General features: G+C 41.6%; 1 protein-coding gene across 1 annotated transcript in view; it reads right to left on the bottom strand.

Moving 5' to 3' along the window:
- The window catches only part of DHX8 (DEAH-box helicase 8), a 29,224-nt gene that overhangs the window by 7,033 nt on the left and 9,687 nt on the right, over positions 1-12,504 (bottom strand). The window contains exons 11-18 of the mRNA XM_059670295.1: positions 11,620-11,767; positions 10,241-10,422; positions 9,635-9,829; positions 9,138-9,323; positions 8,582-8,792; positions 8,058-8,239; positions 4,936-5,076; positions 1,423-1,578 (exon numbers count right to left, since the gene is read on the bottom strand). Coding sequence (XP_059526278.1) covers positions 1,423-1,578; positions 4,936-5,076; positions 8,058-8,239; positions 8,582-8,792; positions 9,138-9,323; positions 9,635-9,829; positions 10,241-10,422; positions 11,620-11,767 — 1,401 coding nt within the window. The remainder of the gene's footprint in view (positions 1-1,422; positions 1,579-4,935; positions 5,077-8,057; positions 8,240-8,581; positions 8,793-9,137; positions 9,324-9,634; positions 9,830-10,240; positions 10,423-11,619; positions 11,768-12,504) is intronic.

Genomic DNA, 12,504 nt, shown 5'->3' with positions numbered 1-12,504 from the left:
AGTTGTTTAATAGGTACAGAGTTTCTGTCTGGGATGATAAAAAAGTTCTGGAAATAGATAGTGGTGATAGCTGCACAACACTGCATGTAATTAATGCCACTGAACTACATTTTTAAAAGGTAACAATGGTTGTGTATTTCACCATAATTAAAAAAAAAAAAAAAGACAATACGCCAGATTGTCCTGTCTCTTGCATACATAATTTCCACTGTGCATCTAGGAAGTGTCATGTATCATATTCAGTGGCAGAAATATGAAGATGACTAAGATACTACCCCTACTCTCAAAGAGTTCATAACGGTGAGATACAGTGACACAACAAGGCTCCATGCCTGGCACAGAGCAGGCCATCAATACATTTGTTATCCTAATTTGATGAATAAAAGAAACAAACGAATGACGCATTAACCAAATGTGTACATAGGGTGATGTGGTAAGACCTAAGCTTTCTGTGTCTTTCCTATAAACTGATCATGACCATAAACACAGCAGGTGTTCAATAAATGTTTATTGTATGAACAATGACTGTAAGAAATTATGTTAGCAATCAGTAAGCAATGTGCCAACTGCCTTGACCTGGCATTATCTCATTTATCTCCACAACAGATACTATTAATAGCACCCCCTTTCGAGAGGAGAATACAGACCAGAGGGCCTCGCAGGTAAATTTGTTACGAACACACAGCCTGGAGCAGAAGTTTGAGCCACACATGCCTCTCTGTTCTCACTCCAGAGACCGGAGCAAGTTTTTTTCTGAAGCTCTGTTTTAGCGTCTCTCACAGGGAATGAATAATAAATTACAACAGAGCAGTCTGCACCAGCAAAGTGCCAGGCCTCCAGGGTAGCATCTGTGTTGGGGGTTGGGGGTGTGCCATCATCTGGAAAATTACTCTTGTGGCTCCCCCTGCCAAAGGAGAATGAAGGTCCTCACTGGGGCCTGAGGGAGGAAGAGCAATGATGCAGAATGAAAACCAAGCCCCCAGAGAGCCAGTCTGAAACCTCCACTGATAGCTTCCTCTGCAAAGTTTTTGGACTGGGAGTTTTGCTTCCGTTCTAAAAGAACAGAATTGAATCGAAAAGCTAAAGGGATGAAGGAAGTATGTTTGTCCATAGTTTGGCACTGATTAGATTTTTCTAATATCCTTTTAGAAAATGCTCCTAACTAAAATCTTTTACAAGCAAACATTCTGCTGGTTAGCATGGTAAGGAAAAAAAAATGTGTGTTCACCGCAAATGTGCCAACTTAGCCCTAGACCCACAGTGGAGAGGCTGTTATCACAGCCATTTCCATTTCACTCAAAGGGAATGGTTCTATGAGGGTACTAAAGTATTTAACCAGGTTCATAAGACTGAGATTAATTTACTAAGGCCACAGCATTGGACTGTTCCACCAAGCCATTCTAGCAAGACAGTGATTTCTACCTTGAGCGAGAGCACTGTGCTTGCTAAGTTGGTTCTCTGGATTTCCGGCACATTGGTGGTCAGCATTTCATCTCGGTAGGCTCGTTCTGTGTACAGCCTGTAACACTTCCCTGGGCCTGTTCTTCCAGCTCTGCCAGCTCGTTGCTTTGCCTGAGCCTGGAGGAGTGAGCATATAAAAGTAACATATCTGTTAAACATCATCTAACAGCCTTACCCAGGAAATCTGTTAAAAGAGGGGTACTTAACTACTGGCAAAAATCCGAAATGGGGTTTATTTCACTTCCTTTAGGACCATTTCCAAGACTACCAATGTTATTATTATCCCCTCTCCGACACTCAATATTTCAGGAAAGTTTGTTCAAGTGAGGCAAACATAGACAAAGTGAATGGAAGAAATATTATAAAATCACAGAAATATACCTCCAAAATAGTGTGGCACAACATAAAAGACAAAGCATAAAACAAGATGACAGTTAATGCCAAAAATGTAAGTGAACTAAAACAGTTAATATACCAACGATGACTACAGCCATTTTAAAAATCCTCAATGCCAGAAGTAAATGTTCACGCACATAGGTGAAAGAGCAAGTTACAAAACAATGTAATACTGATTTTGTAAAAAAAATCTTTATGACCTAGTATAAACTACCAGAAGGAAAAAGCTGGGGAGAAATACCCTGAAGTGTTAACTGTGGCTAACTGACAGTAGGCTTGCAGATGGGTCCTATTTTCTTTACTTTATCAATATCCAATATTGAACACATATTACATTAATAACCAGAATTAAATACTTAAAAATATACAAAACATACTTACTAGACTATTAGAATTACAATCATGAAAGAAACAAACATGGAAAAAGGTGTATACAAGGAAAACATCAAAATTATGACAGTAGTGATAGAATTATGGGTAATTTAAAATTTTTTATATTTCTCAGAAATAATGTAATATTACTTCTGTACTTAGGGGAGAGGAGTGCTAATTTTTGAATTTAAAAAATATAGATATGGCCTGGCCAGTGTGGCTCAATTGATTGAGCATCAACCCATGAACCAAGAGGTCTCTGGTTTAATTACCAGTCAGGGCACATGCCCAGGTTGTGGGCTTGATCCCTAATGGGGGGCATGCAGAAGGTAGATGATCGATTTTTCTCTCTCATCAATGTTTCTATCTCTCTATCCATCTCCCTTCCTTGCTCTCCAAAGTCAGTAAAAACATATTAAAAAATATGTGTATATATAAATAAGTAGTTTAGCCACAGGTTGCTAGGAAACATTGAATAGCAATCTGAAGGGGCCCATTTTTTGACAAAACAACCTGTCTTACAAATGGTAACAGGATTTGCAAATTCCTGTGCCAGCTCCAAACAAAGGATGTAGTATGAAAGGTCACTAACCACACAAAGGCAGTGAAGCAACCACACAAGGTAGCAGACTCCACAGCATTCTAAGATGTCTCTCCAAATCAGAGAGGGCAAGTGTAACTAATTTCTCCATCTCTGTGAGTTGCCTGCACTACCCCGAGAAGTGGTACAGAGCACATGCACAGACTGCCCAGGCTCAAATCCTGGCTCCACCAGCAATGTGACCTTAACCCAGAGGTTCTCAACCTGTGGGTCGAGACCCCCTTGGCGGTCGAACGACCCTTTCACTGGGGTCGCTTAAGAACATCCTGCATATCAGATATTTATTTACATTACGATTCATAACAGTAGCAAAATTACAGTTATGAAGTAGCAACGAAAATAATTTTATGGTTGGGGGTCACAACATGAGGAACTGTTTTAAAGGGCCAGAAGGTTGAGAACCACTGCCTTAACCCCTCTTGTGTCTCGGTCTTATCTGAGAAATGAGAATAGAGCTATAGGGGGGAAAAAGAGAACAACTGTAATAACCTGAACAATAAAGATTTAATAAATTAAAAAATAAATAAATGACATTTTCAAGAATATTAAAAAAAGAAAGAAATGAGGATAATAATATCTACCTCAAAGTATTGACACAAGAATGTAATCAGTTCATGTAAGTGAAAGTACCTATGACAGTACCTGGTAAGGCACTTAGTAAGTACCCTGCAAGGGTACTATTACTTGTGTTAGCTACTATTACTTGAGTTTCAAAATGAGAATAGCCTGATGGCCCTAGCTGATTTGGCTCAGTACATAGAGCGTCAGTCTGCAGACAGAAGGGTCCCAGTTTTGATTCCGGTCAAGGGTACATGCCTGGGTTGCGGGCTCGATTCCCAATAGGGGGGTGTGCAAGAGGCAGCCAATCAATGATTCTCCCTCATCACCGATGTTTCCATCTCTCTCTACCTCTCCCTTCCTCTCTGAAATAAAAAAAAAATATATATGTATATATATAAATTTTTTTTTTAATGTAAAGAGAAAAAAAATGTACTTCACCCATTAGCACAGTAACCAGCAGCACCACTGAAAAATAACCTCAACTAACGTTTCAACTACATACTTTCAAGTCTCAGGCAGGTTCACATACACTGTGCACAAGTGCACACCATCTATTTTTAAACAAAAATTGGATCATACTATCCCTGCTATTTTATAGCTCACTTCTTTCAAATAATATATCAGAGTTATATGTTTATGTCATTAAATATAGATACACATCACCATGTTAATGCCATATAACATTCTATGGCATGGATATAACATATTTTATTAAACTACTTCCCTTTGGAGGGAATATTTCCAGTTTCTTTTAATATAAACAGCCATTCAGTGAAAATCCTTCTGCATTACCTTCAGATATATATTCAACCATTCCTAACTTTCAGATATATTGGAACTGTTAGGTTCCAATTAAAGAAATGGTTTTTTAAAAATTTTGGCTAAATTATGGCCAAACTGCCCTCTAAAAGGATAATCAGGTTATTCATTTTAAATATAATTTAGGCAGGAAATTATTCCATAATTACCAAAAAACACATGATCATCTCATGAATTGTTACTATCTCAGATATCGCTGGCTAAGTACAGTACTTTAAAAATAGGCTCTGCCATGGCTGGTTTGGATCAGTGGAAAGAGCATTGTCCTGCGGACTGAAGGATCCCAGGTTCGATTCCGGTCAAGGGCATATGCCAGGGTTGCGGGCTCAATCACCGGTAGGGGTCGTGCAGGAGGCAGGCAATCAATGGTTTTCTCTCATCATTGATGTTTCTATCTCTCTCTCCCTCTCCCTTCCTCTCTGAAATCAATAACAAAATATTAAAAAAATAAAATAAAAATAGGCTCTTACTACCCATATTATGTAATCTATGGTGCTAGGATTCAAACTTATTTTAAGTTCAAATTTTATGGGGCTTTTTAATGTTGAAACACTATCTAATGATTAAAAACAAACAACACAAAATCTTTCTTATCTCCCGAAAGCACCCAGGACCTTAAAAGTTCATCTTTGAAAACAATAAAGTCCAAAATACAAAACCATAAAAAATGTCAGAAATGGATTGACCAGGATTTTCAGGAAAGCTGTTGGTAGAAGCTGCCATACCTGAGAAATAGGAGTCACCACAAGCTGGTCGATCCCTGTCTTGGAATTGTAAACTTTCTGCTTCACAAATCCAGGGTCCACCACATAGTAGATGCCGTCAATAGTCAGCGATGTCTCTGCAATGTTGGTGGCAATCACAACCTGCAGATGGAGGGGACACAACTGGACTGAGCTAAGCAGGTTCACCCTGAGCTGTGCACTTTAAAGAGGTAGGAAACAGGACTTCTGAACTCCAACATCTTCCCAAAGGAGGGTGCGGCAATCTCCCTCCCTACAGGATTAGAGAGCACAATCTCAGTTTGGCTTCAAAAGGGGAGGTGCCTTCTTTTTAAGGGTTAGCTTGGGATTGGAAGGGGGGTGGGTACCTGAGAGGAAAAGTGGAATAGGAAAAAGCAAAGGCCACTCAAAGCCAATTTCATTTGATGCAAATGGCTACATTATCTCATTTTCTAGATCCAATGTTGATTACTACAATTTTAATTTTCTAGCACCCTGGGAAAGCACAGACTTCCTGGCATCACATGCGCCAGGGCAAAATGAGATTTTTCTTCCCCCACGGGGACATCTGGACTACAAAATGGGCTGTTTGTGTATGTGGAACAAGAGGGAGTTTTTTTCTTCCTAATCATAAAATGAACCATGAGGCAGCAGAGGAATTTCACAGTTTGCGTGTATGCAGCAGTATACGTGATCTAGAAGATTATTGGTCTCAGCTTGGCACTGCCACTGCTCTTCCACCCAGAGGTTCAGCTAATAAAACACAATTGCTTGGAAAAATCATTGCTAGGAGGCACCAGAACATCTCAAATCATGCCAGCACCTTACCGGCCCTGAGAGGCTTCAACCTGCCACAGAGCTGCAGAAGCCCTCTCAAAAAAAAAAGTCTAGCCGAAAACGGTTTGGCTCAGTGGATGGAGCGTCGGCCTGCGGACTGAAAGGTCCCAGGTTCGATTCCGGTCAAGGGCATGTACCTGGGTTGCGGGCACATCCCCAGTGGGAGATGTGCAGGAGGCAGCTGATCGATGTTTCTAACTCTCTATCCCTCTCCCTTCCTCTCTGTAAAAAAAAAAAAAAAAAAAAAAAAAAAAAAAAAAATCAATAAAATATATTTTAAATAAAATAAATAAAAATAAAAATTAAAAAAAGTCTAATCATCAGAAACAGAACAGAGAAGACATCACAATCTTTCCCCCCAAACCTGCTCCTCTTCCATGTTTCCCTCCTCAGCACCATCTTCCATCCAGCTGCCCAAGCCAGAAACCTGGGAGTCATTCCTGACTTCTCCCCTGCCCTTCTCCGCTACACTTCAGGCACCCACTATGTCTTGTCCAGTCTACCTCCTTAATGTTTTTCAAATCCATCTGTTTTCCATTCCTAAGGAAATGAAGCATATGTCCATACAAAAACTTGTAAACAAATGTTCAGAGTAGCATTACTCATAATAGCTAAAATGTGGCAACAACCCAAATCCATCAACTGATGAATGGATAAACAATATGTGGTACATTCATATTTTGGATATAAATAATATTCTACAACTAGAGGCCCAATGCACGAATTCGTGCACTAGTGGGGTCCCTTGGCCTAGCCTGCAGGATCGAACCAAAACTGGCTCTCCAACATCCCCTGAGGGATCCCGGATTGTGAGAGGGTGCAGGCCAGGCCGAGGGACACCACTGTTGCACAATTGGGGTCAGGGAGGGACGCGGGAGGTTGGCCAGCTGGGGAGGGACCGCAGGAGGGCTCCAAGGTGTGTCCGTCTCGCTCAGCACTCAGTCCCAATTGGCCGGACCCCAGCAACAAGCTAACCTACCATTCGGAGCATCTGCCCCCTGGTGGTCAGTGCACATCATGCAAGTGGTTGAGCAGCCTTAGCATATCATTAGCATATTACACTTTGATTGTTTGAATGGATGACCGGACACTTAACATATTAGGCTTTTATTATATAGGATATTTGGCAATAAAAAGAAATGAAGTACTTACACATACTAGAACATGGATGAACTTTGAAAACATACTACATCAAAGAAGCTAGTTACCAAAGACCACATAATATATGATCCCACTTACATGAAACATTCAGAATAAATTCATAGAGACAAAAAATTGAATAGTGGTTTCCAGAGGCTGAGTAGAAGGATGAATAGAGGGTGATTGCTAAAGGATATAAGTGTGTTTTGAAGCAGGGGGGGGGGGGGGTTGGGGGTTGAGAGGTGATAAAATTGTTCTAAAATTGTAGTGATTAATGGTTAATGACTAATTGCCATCAATAATGGTAATTGATGATGGCACAATTCTGTGACTATACTAAAAACCACTGAATTGTATACTTTAAAGAAGTAACTTGTATGGTATGAAAATTATATCTCAATAAAGCTGTTATTTTTAAAAATCCATCTCTCTCCTTTTCCATCGCCTCATGCACATGTGCACATGCACCCTCAGTTCCAACTATTGGAACTACTCAGCTCCCTGAAATGGCAACACTCTCTCGCCTCTAGGCTGTCACAGGCTATGCTGTCTACTCAGAACACCTGTCCTCCTGCTCTTCTTGCTTAGATGAACAACCACATGTTCCTCAAGACTAGCTTGGATCCTTACTTCCTGTAAGAATACATTGGGCCCTTACTTACGAGTGTCCCGACTAACAAGTTTTTTGAGATACCAGCCCTCTCCCGCGGTTTTTTTGCATTGAGTTGACAGAGTAATTTGAGTTAACGAGCTCCTTAACTAGCTCCTTAATGAGCTCGGTCTTGGAACGATTAAACTCGTAAGTCAAGGCCCCACTGTACATGGTTGGGTGCTCCCCTTCTGGGTATCCAGAGCACCAACAGCACTTTCACACTATATGTTAAAGGCATGTCTGCTAGTGGATGCCCCACAGTAGAAAGAGGCCAGTCTTCAAACTGCCACCCTGGTTCTACCCCAAAGCCTGAAAGATGCTCAAAAAATATTTGTCCAATGAAAAAAAGAAAAGAAGCAGGGATCACATACAAAACCCACATTCCTTAGCAAACTGACTGGACCAGTCTCTAAAACATAATAAACAAGACTTACATATACCTAAGCAATCCCCATTAGGGCAAGCACAAGGGAGCCTCATTTCTGCCCAGGGTTACCTTTCTGCTGCCGGGTGGAGCTGGGTCAAAGATTCGCGTCTGCATCTCACTGGGAAGAGCAGAGTACACTGGGAGGATAATCAACTCTGGAACATCAGGTCCCAGGGATTTCATTCTTTCATACAGGATCTCACAGGCAGTGTCGATCTCCTCCTGACCAGTCAGAAAGACCAGGATGTCACCTAAGAAGAGAACAGGGCATTAATTTATTTTGTGTGTGTGGCTCCTATCCAAAGCCCCTAGTGACATTAACAGAGCTCCAAATGACAGAAAGCACACTCAAATCCCAACCTCTAATAAAGAGGTTTTTAGCCATTTGTTTATTCTGCTTATTTATAATTCGTGTCTATGTTTAAATAGGTGCATTTAAACCCTGCACACCAATCTTATTTCTATTTTTACCACCGCCATTTCAAACATGTAAGCCTAACACAATATTTAAAAGGCATTTTTAGAAAGCTGAATGAAAAAGATAACCACACTGACTTTTGGCCTAAGAGGAAAAAATCCTCTTTCCCCCCTACCTGGTGGTTCTGTTAAATGGATCTGCATGACGGTGATCAAGCTGGCATCCAGATAATCTGTCTCAGGTTCCTTTGTGTACAATATTTCCACTGGATATGTTCGACCAGGGATGGTGAAGATGGGAGCTTCATAGAAGTACTGAGAAAACTTCACTGCATCCAAGGTAGCTGAGGTGACAATCAGCTTCATGTCCTGCCGTTTCTGAACTGTCTAAAGGGAAATGTGATGTGCTTACTAAAAAGGATACCCTGCCCGGCCGGTGTGATCAGTGGTTGAGTATCAACCTATGAACCAGGAGGTCATGGTTCAATTCCCAGTCAGGGCACATGCCCAGGTTATGAGCTCAATCCCCAGTAGGAGGCAGCTGATCAATGATTCTTTCATCATTTAAATTTGTATCTCTCTCCCCCACTCCCTTACTCTCTCTGAAATCAATTTTTAAAAATTTCTTTTTAATTTAAAAAAGGACTACCCAAAAAGGCACAGGTACTCAAATCCAATTCCCAGAATTCAGTTCTCAACAGCTAGGAGGGTCACCAAAGTGTACCCAGTTACCTTCTTCAATAATCCAAAGAGCACATCAGTGTGAATTGTTCTCTCATGCGCCTCATCCAACATGATGATCGCATACTGCGTGAGGTCAGGGTCAATCAGACACTCTCGGAGCAACATCCCGTCTGTCATGTACTTGATGACTGTTTCAGGGCTGGTACAGTCCTCAAATCGAATGGTATAGCCCACCTAAAGCAAAAGTTCAAAATCTTAGACACAAATCTCTCCTTTGTGTAATCACCAGGCAAGATTTCAGCCCAGTCAAACCTTTACTGTTATCTTGATAGACAAGAATTTAACCAAGATGTACAGTGATTTCCTCATAGTAAAATCAACCTTGGACTTGATCCTGAACATATCAATGATGACGATGAGAACCTCTCTCCCTCAGGAGAAACCTGAAAAAAGGTTGCATTTATTCCCACTTTATGGATAGAGATCTGAGACCTGGCCTTACCCTTTCTTCAGGGTTTTACAGAACAGCTTCACCACCCACTTACCTCTTGGCCTAAGCAACAACCAAACTCCTCTGACACTCTTTTGGCCACTGACATGGCTGCCACTCTTCTGGGCTGAGTACATCCAATCTTGCCCCTGGAAGTGTAGCCCGCCTCCGCCAGGTACTGGGTGATCTGCGTTGTCTTCCCAGATCCTGTCTCTCCGATAACAATCAGGATCTGATTGTCATGGACAGCCTGAAAGCCAACAGAATACAAATACAGTCATTAAAATTGGCCACACATCACTCTGGAGTAAAATAATGAATGCGGATGTCCTAACACTAAAGGAGAAAAAAGCATACACAATAGTTAGTATACATATGGTAAGATTACAACCAGGATGTAAGATTACATGCCTGGGTTGCAGGCTCAATCCCCAGTAGAGGGCAGGCAGGAGGCAGCCAATCAATGAGATTCTCTCTCATCATTGATGTTTCTGTCTCTCCCTCTCCCTTCCTCTCTAAAATCAATAAAAAACCACTTGGAAATGTTCTGGATTTTTTCCTATCCCCTTTGGAAAAGTCATTGCACACACCTGTCCAGCTAATTTCAATTAAAACATGTCATCTTATTCCCAGACCACTGTATCATAAAGGGGCTTCTCACCTGGACCAGCTGCTCCTTCAGTTTGTAGATAGGCAGGCTCTCTCTCTGCTCAAGGATTGACATCTGGGTCTTTTTTCCATAAGAAGCTTTGTTGCCCCCAAAGGCATGCTTCTTCCACTCGGGGATGTCATTGGGCATCATCCCAATACCCCTCATGTTGGCAGCAATCTGCCTGCCTTCCGCTGTAAAGGAAACAAGTAACTTAATATTGTCCTCAAGCTACCCCACTGCCCCCTCCTCCACATTCAACAAATCAGATTTCTCCAGTACATCCCTCCTCTCGGTTAGCTCTGTGTCCAAGCCACCATCCTCTCCCCTCTGAACTAGTAATATAAAAGCCTCCTAATTTATCACAGTGTCTATTCCTGCCATTCTTCAGTGCACCCTCAAAATCCTTTAGAAATGCAACTCTGATCATGCCACACTCCTGCTTAGAACTATGCAACAGACCTAGCCGGTTTGGCTCAGTGGATAGAGAGTCAGCTTATGGACTGAAGGGTCCCAGGTTCAATTCTGGTCAAGGGCACATGCCCGGGTTGTGGGCTCCATCCCCAGTAAGGGGCGTGCAGGAGGCAGCTGATCAATGATTCTCTCTCATCATTGATGCTTCTATCTCTCTCTCTCTCTCCCGCTCTCCCTTCCTTTCTGAAATCAATTTTAAAAATATATTATTTAAAAAAAAAGGAACTATGCAACATTTCCCAGTGAACTTCAGAATTGAGCCCTAATTCCTAATACCATCTACTAAGTCCTAGCCTTCCATCCTACATCCCCCACCACTCACCCATTACTCTGTATTCCAGCCACACACCTTCTTTCCCACCTCACAGCCTCAGCACAGGCTATTCCTCAACCCAGAACACACGCCCCAGCCCCCTTTAACAGACTTTCCCAGGGAAGTGACCCACTGCAGCCAACTACACTATCTGTACCTCTTCATATAGCACTGGTCATGACTTAGTTATTTGGTAATTATTTGATAAACATAACCTTCCCCACTAAAGTGTCTCATCAAAGCAGCTGTATCCTCAGTTGCCTAACACAAATTAACAAAATACTTGTCATGACTATATCCAGCAGTTAATTAATATTTATTATACAAAAAATTAGATGAAAAGGGAAGTTTCAAAGCTGCATTATTTTTAAGTTATTCAGTAGAAAAACTCAGCCAGTTTAATAATTTTACCAGGGTTACTAAAACATTTTTTATTTTAAACATTTGTTTAAAAAAAAACATGCTTTAACTAAAGGAAAAAGCAAATCACCAAACCCAAGGCTAAATCTTTGGTGCGTGCTGGCAGTGCCCCTCCCCGCATACTTTAAAGGGTCAGATTTTTTTTTTAAGTTCACCCCCCACACACACACTCCTAGGGTCCTACCATCAGGCAAAGGATCAACCCAATGTTTGTTGAGTCCCATGGGAATAGAATCCATCTCAGCTTCTCGCTGGGCTTGCTTGAGTTCCCGTCTTTCTTTGGCCAAGGCACTCTGCATCATGGCTGCCTGAGAGAGCGAGCCGTCCGGGTTCTAATGCAAGAGGACAAAGCAACATTAGAGTGGGATCTCAGCATGCATTAGATGTCCAGGAAATAAAATGTAGATGTTAAACCACCTGAACCTAAAGAATAAGACCCACCTAGAAAAACAGTTCATATCAACATACCAGACTACGTGAAAGAAAGTGTAGCTAATTCAGAGAAAATGAACAAGGACAATAATAAATCACTGAAGGAATTGAGGATGTTGACTTAAAATTGAGAACCCCAAGAGAGATAGAACATATAAGATAGGAATAAAGCCCTAGCTGGTTTGGCTCAGTGGATAGAGCATTGAACTGCAGACTGGAAGGTCCCGGGTTAGATTCCGGTCAAGGGCACATGCTCCGCTTGCAGGCTTGATCCACAGTAGGGGGCGTGCAGGAGGCAGCCAATCAATGATACTCTCTCATCATTGATGTTTCTATCTCTCCCTCTCCCTTCCTCTCTGAAATCAATAAAAATATTTTTTTTAAAAAAAGGAATAAAAATTCTTCTGTATGGACCCAAGAACTAAAATGAAGACCCCTGGGGACACTTCTGGAAGACAGATTTCAGTTCCACCTAAAGAACAAATGATCAGATCCACCTGCAGGTGGAATGAGTTTCCTTAGGGCTGTGACTTCCCTATCACCAACAATGTCAAGCAGATGTGAGAAGACCACATGGAGAACTCTGAAGAAGGATACATGGGTGAATACAAGCACTGAATGGGTGGCTGGGCTGAGA

Source organism: Myotis daubentonii, chromosome 16 (genome assembly GCF_963259705.1).
Source record: "Myotis daubentonii chromosome 16, mMyoDau2.1, whole genome shotgun sequence".
Taxonomy (NCBI): Eukaryota; Metazoa; Chordata; class Mammalia; order Chiroptera; family Vespertilionidae; genus Myotis; species Myotis daubentonii.
This window is presented reverse-complemented; position numbering and strand designations above follow the sequence as displayed.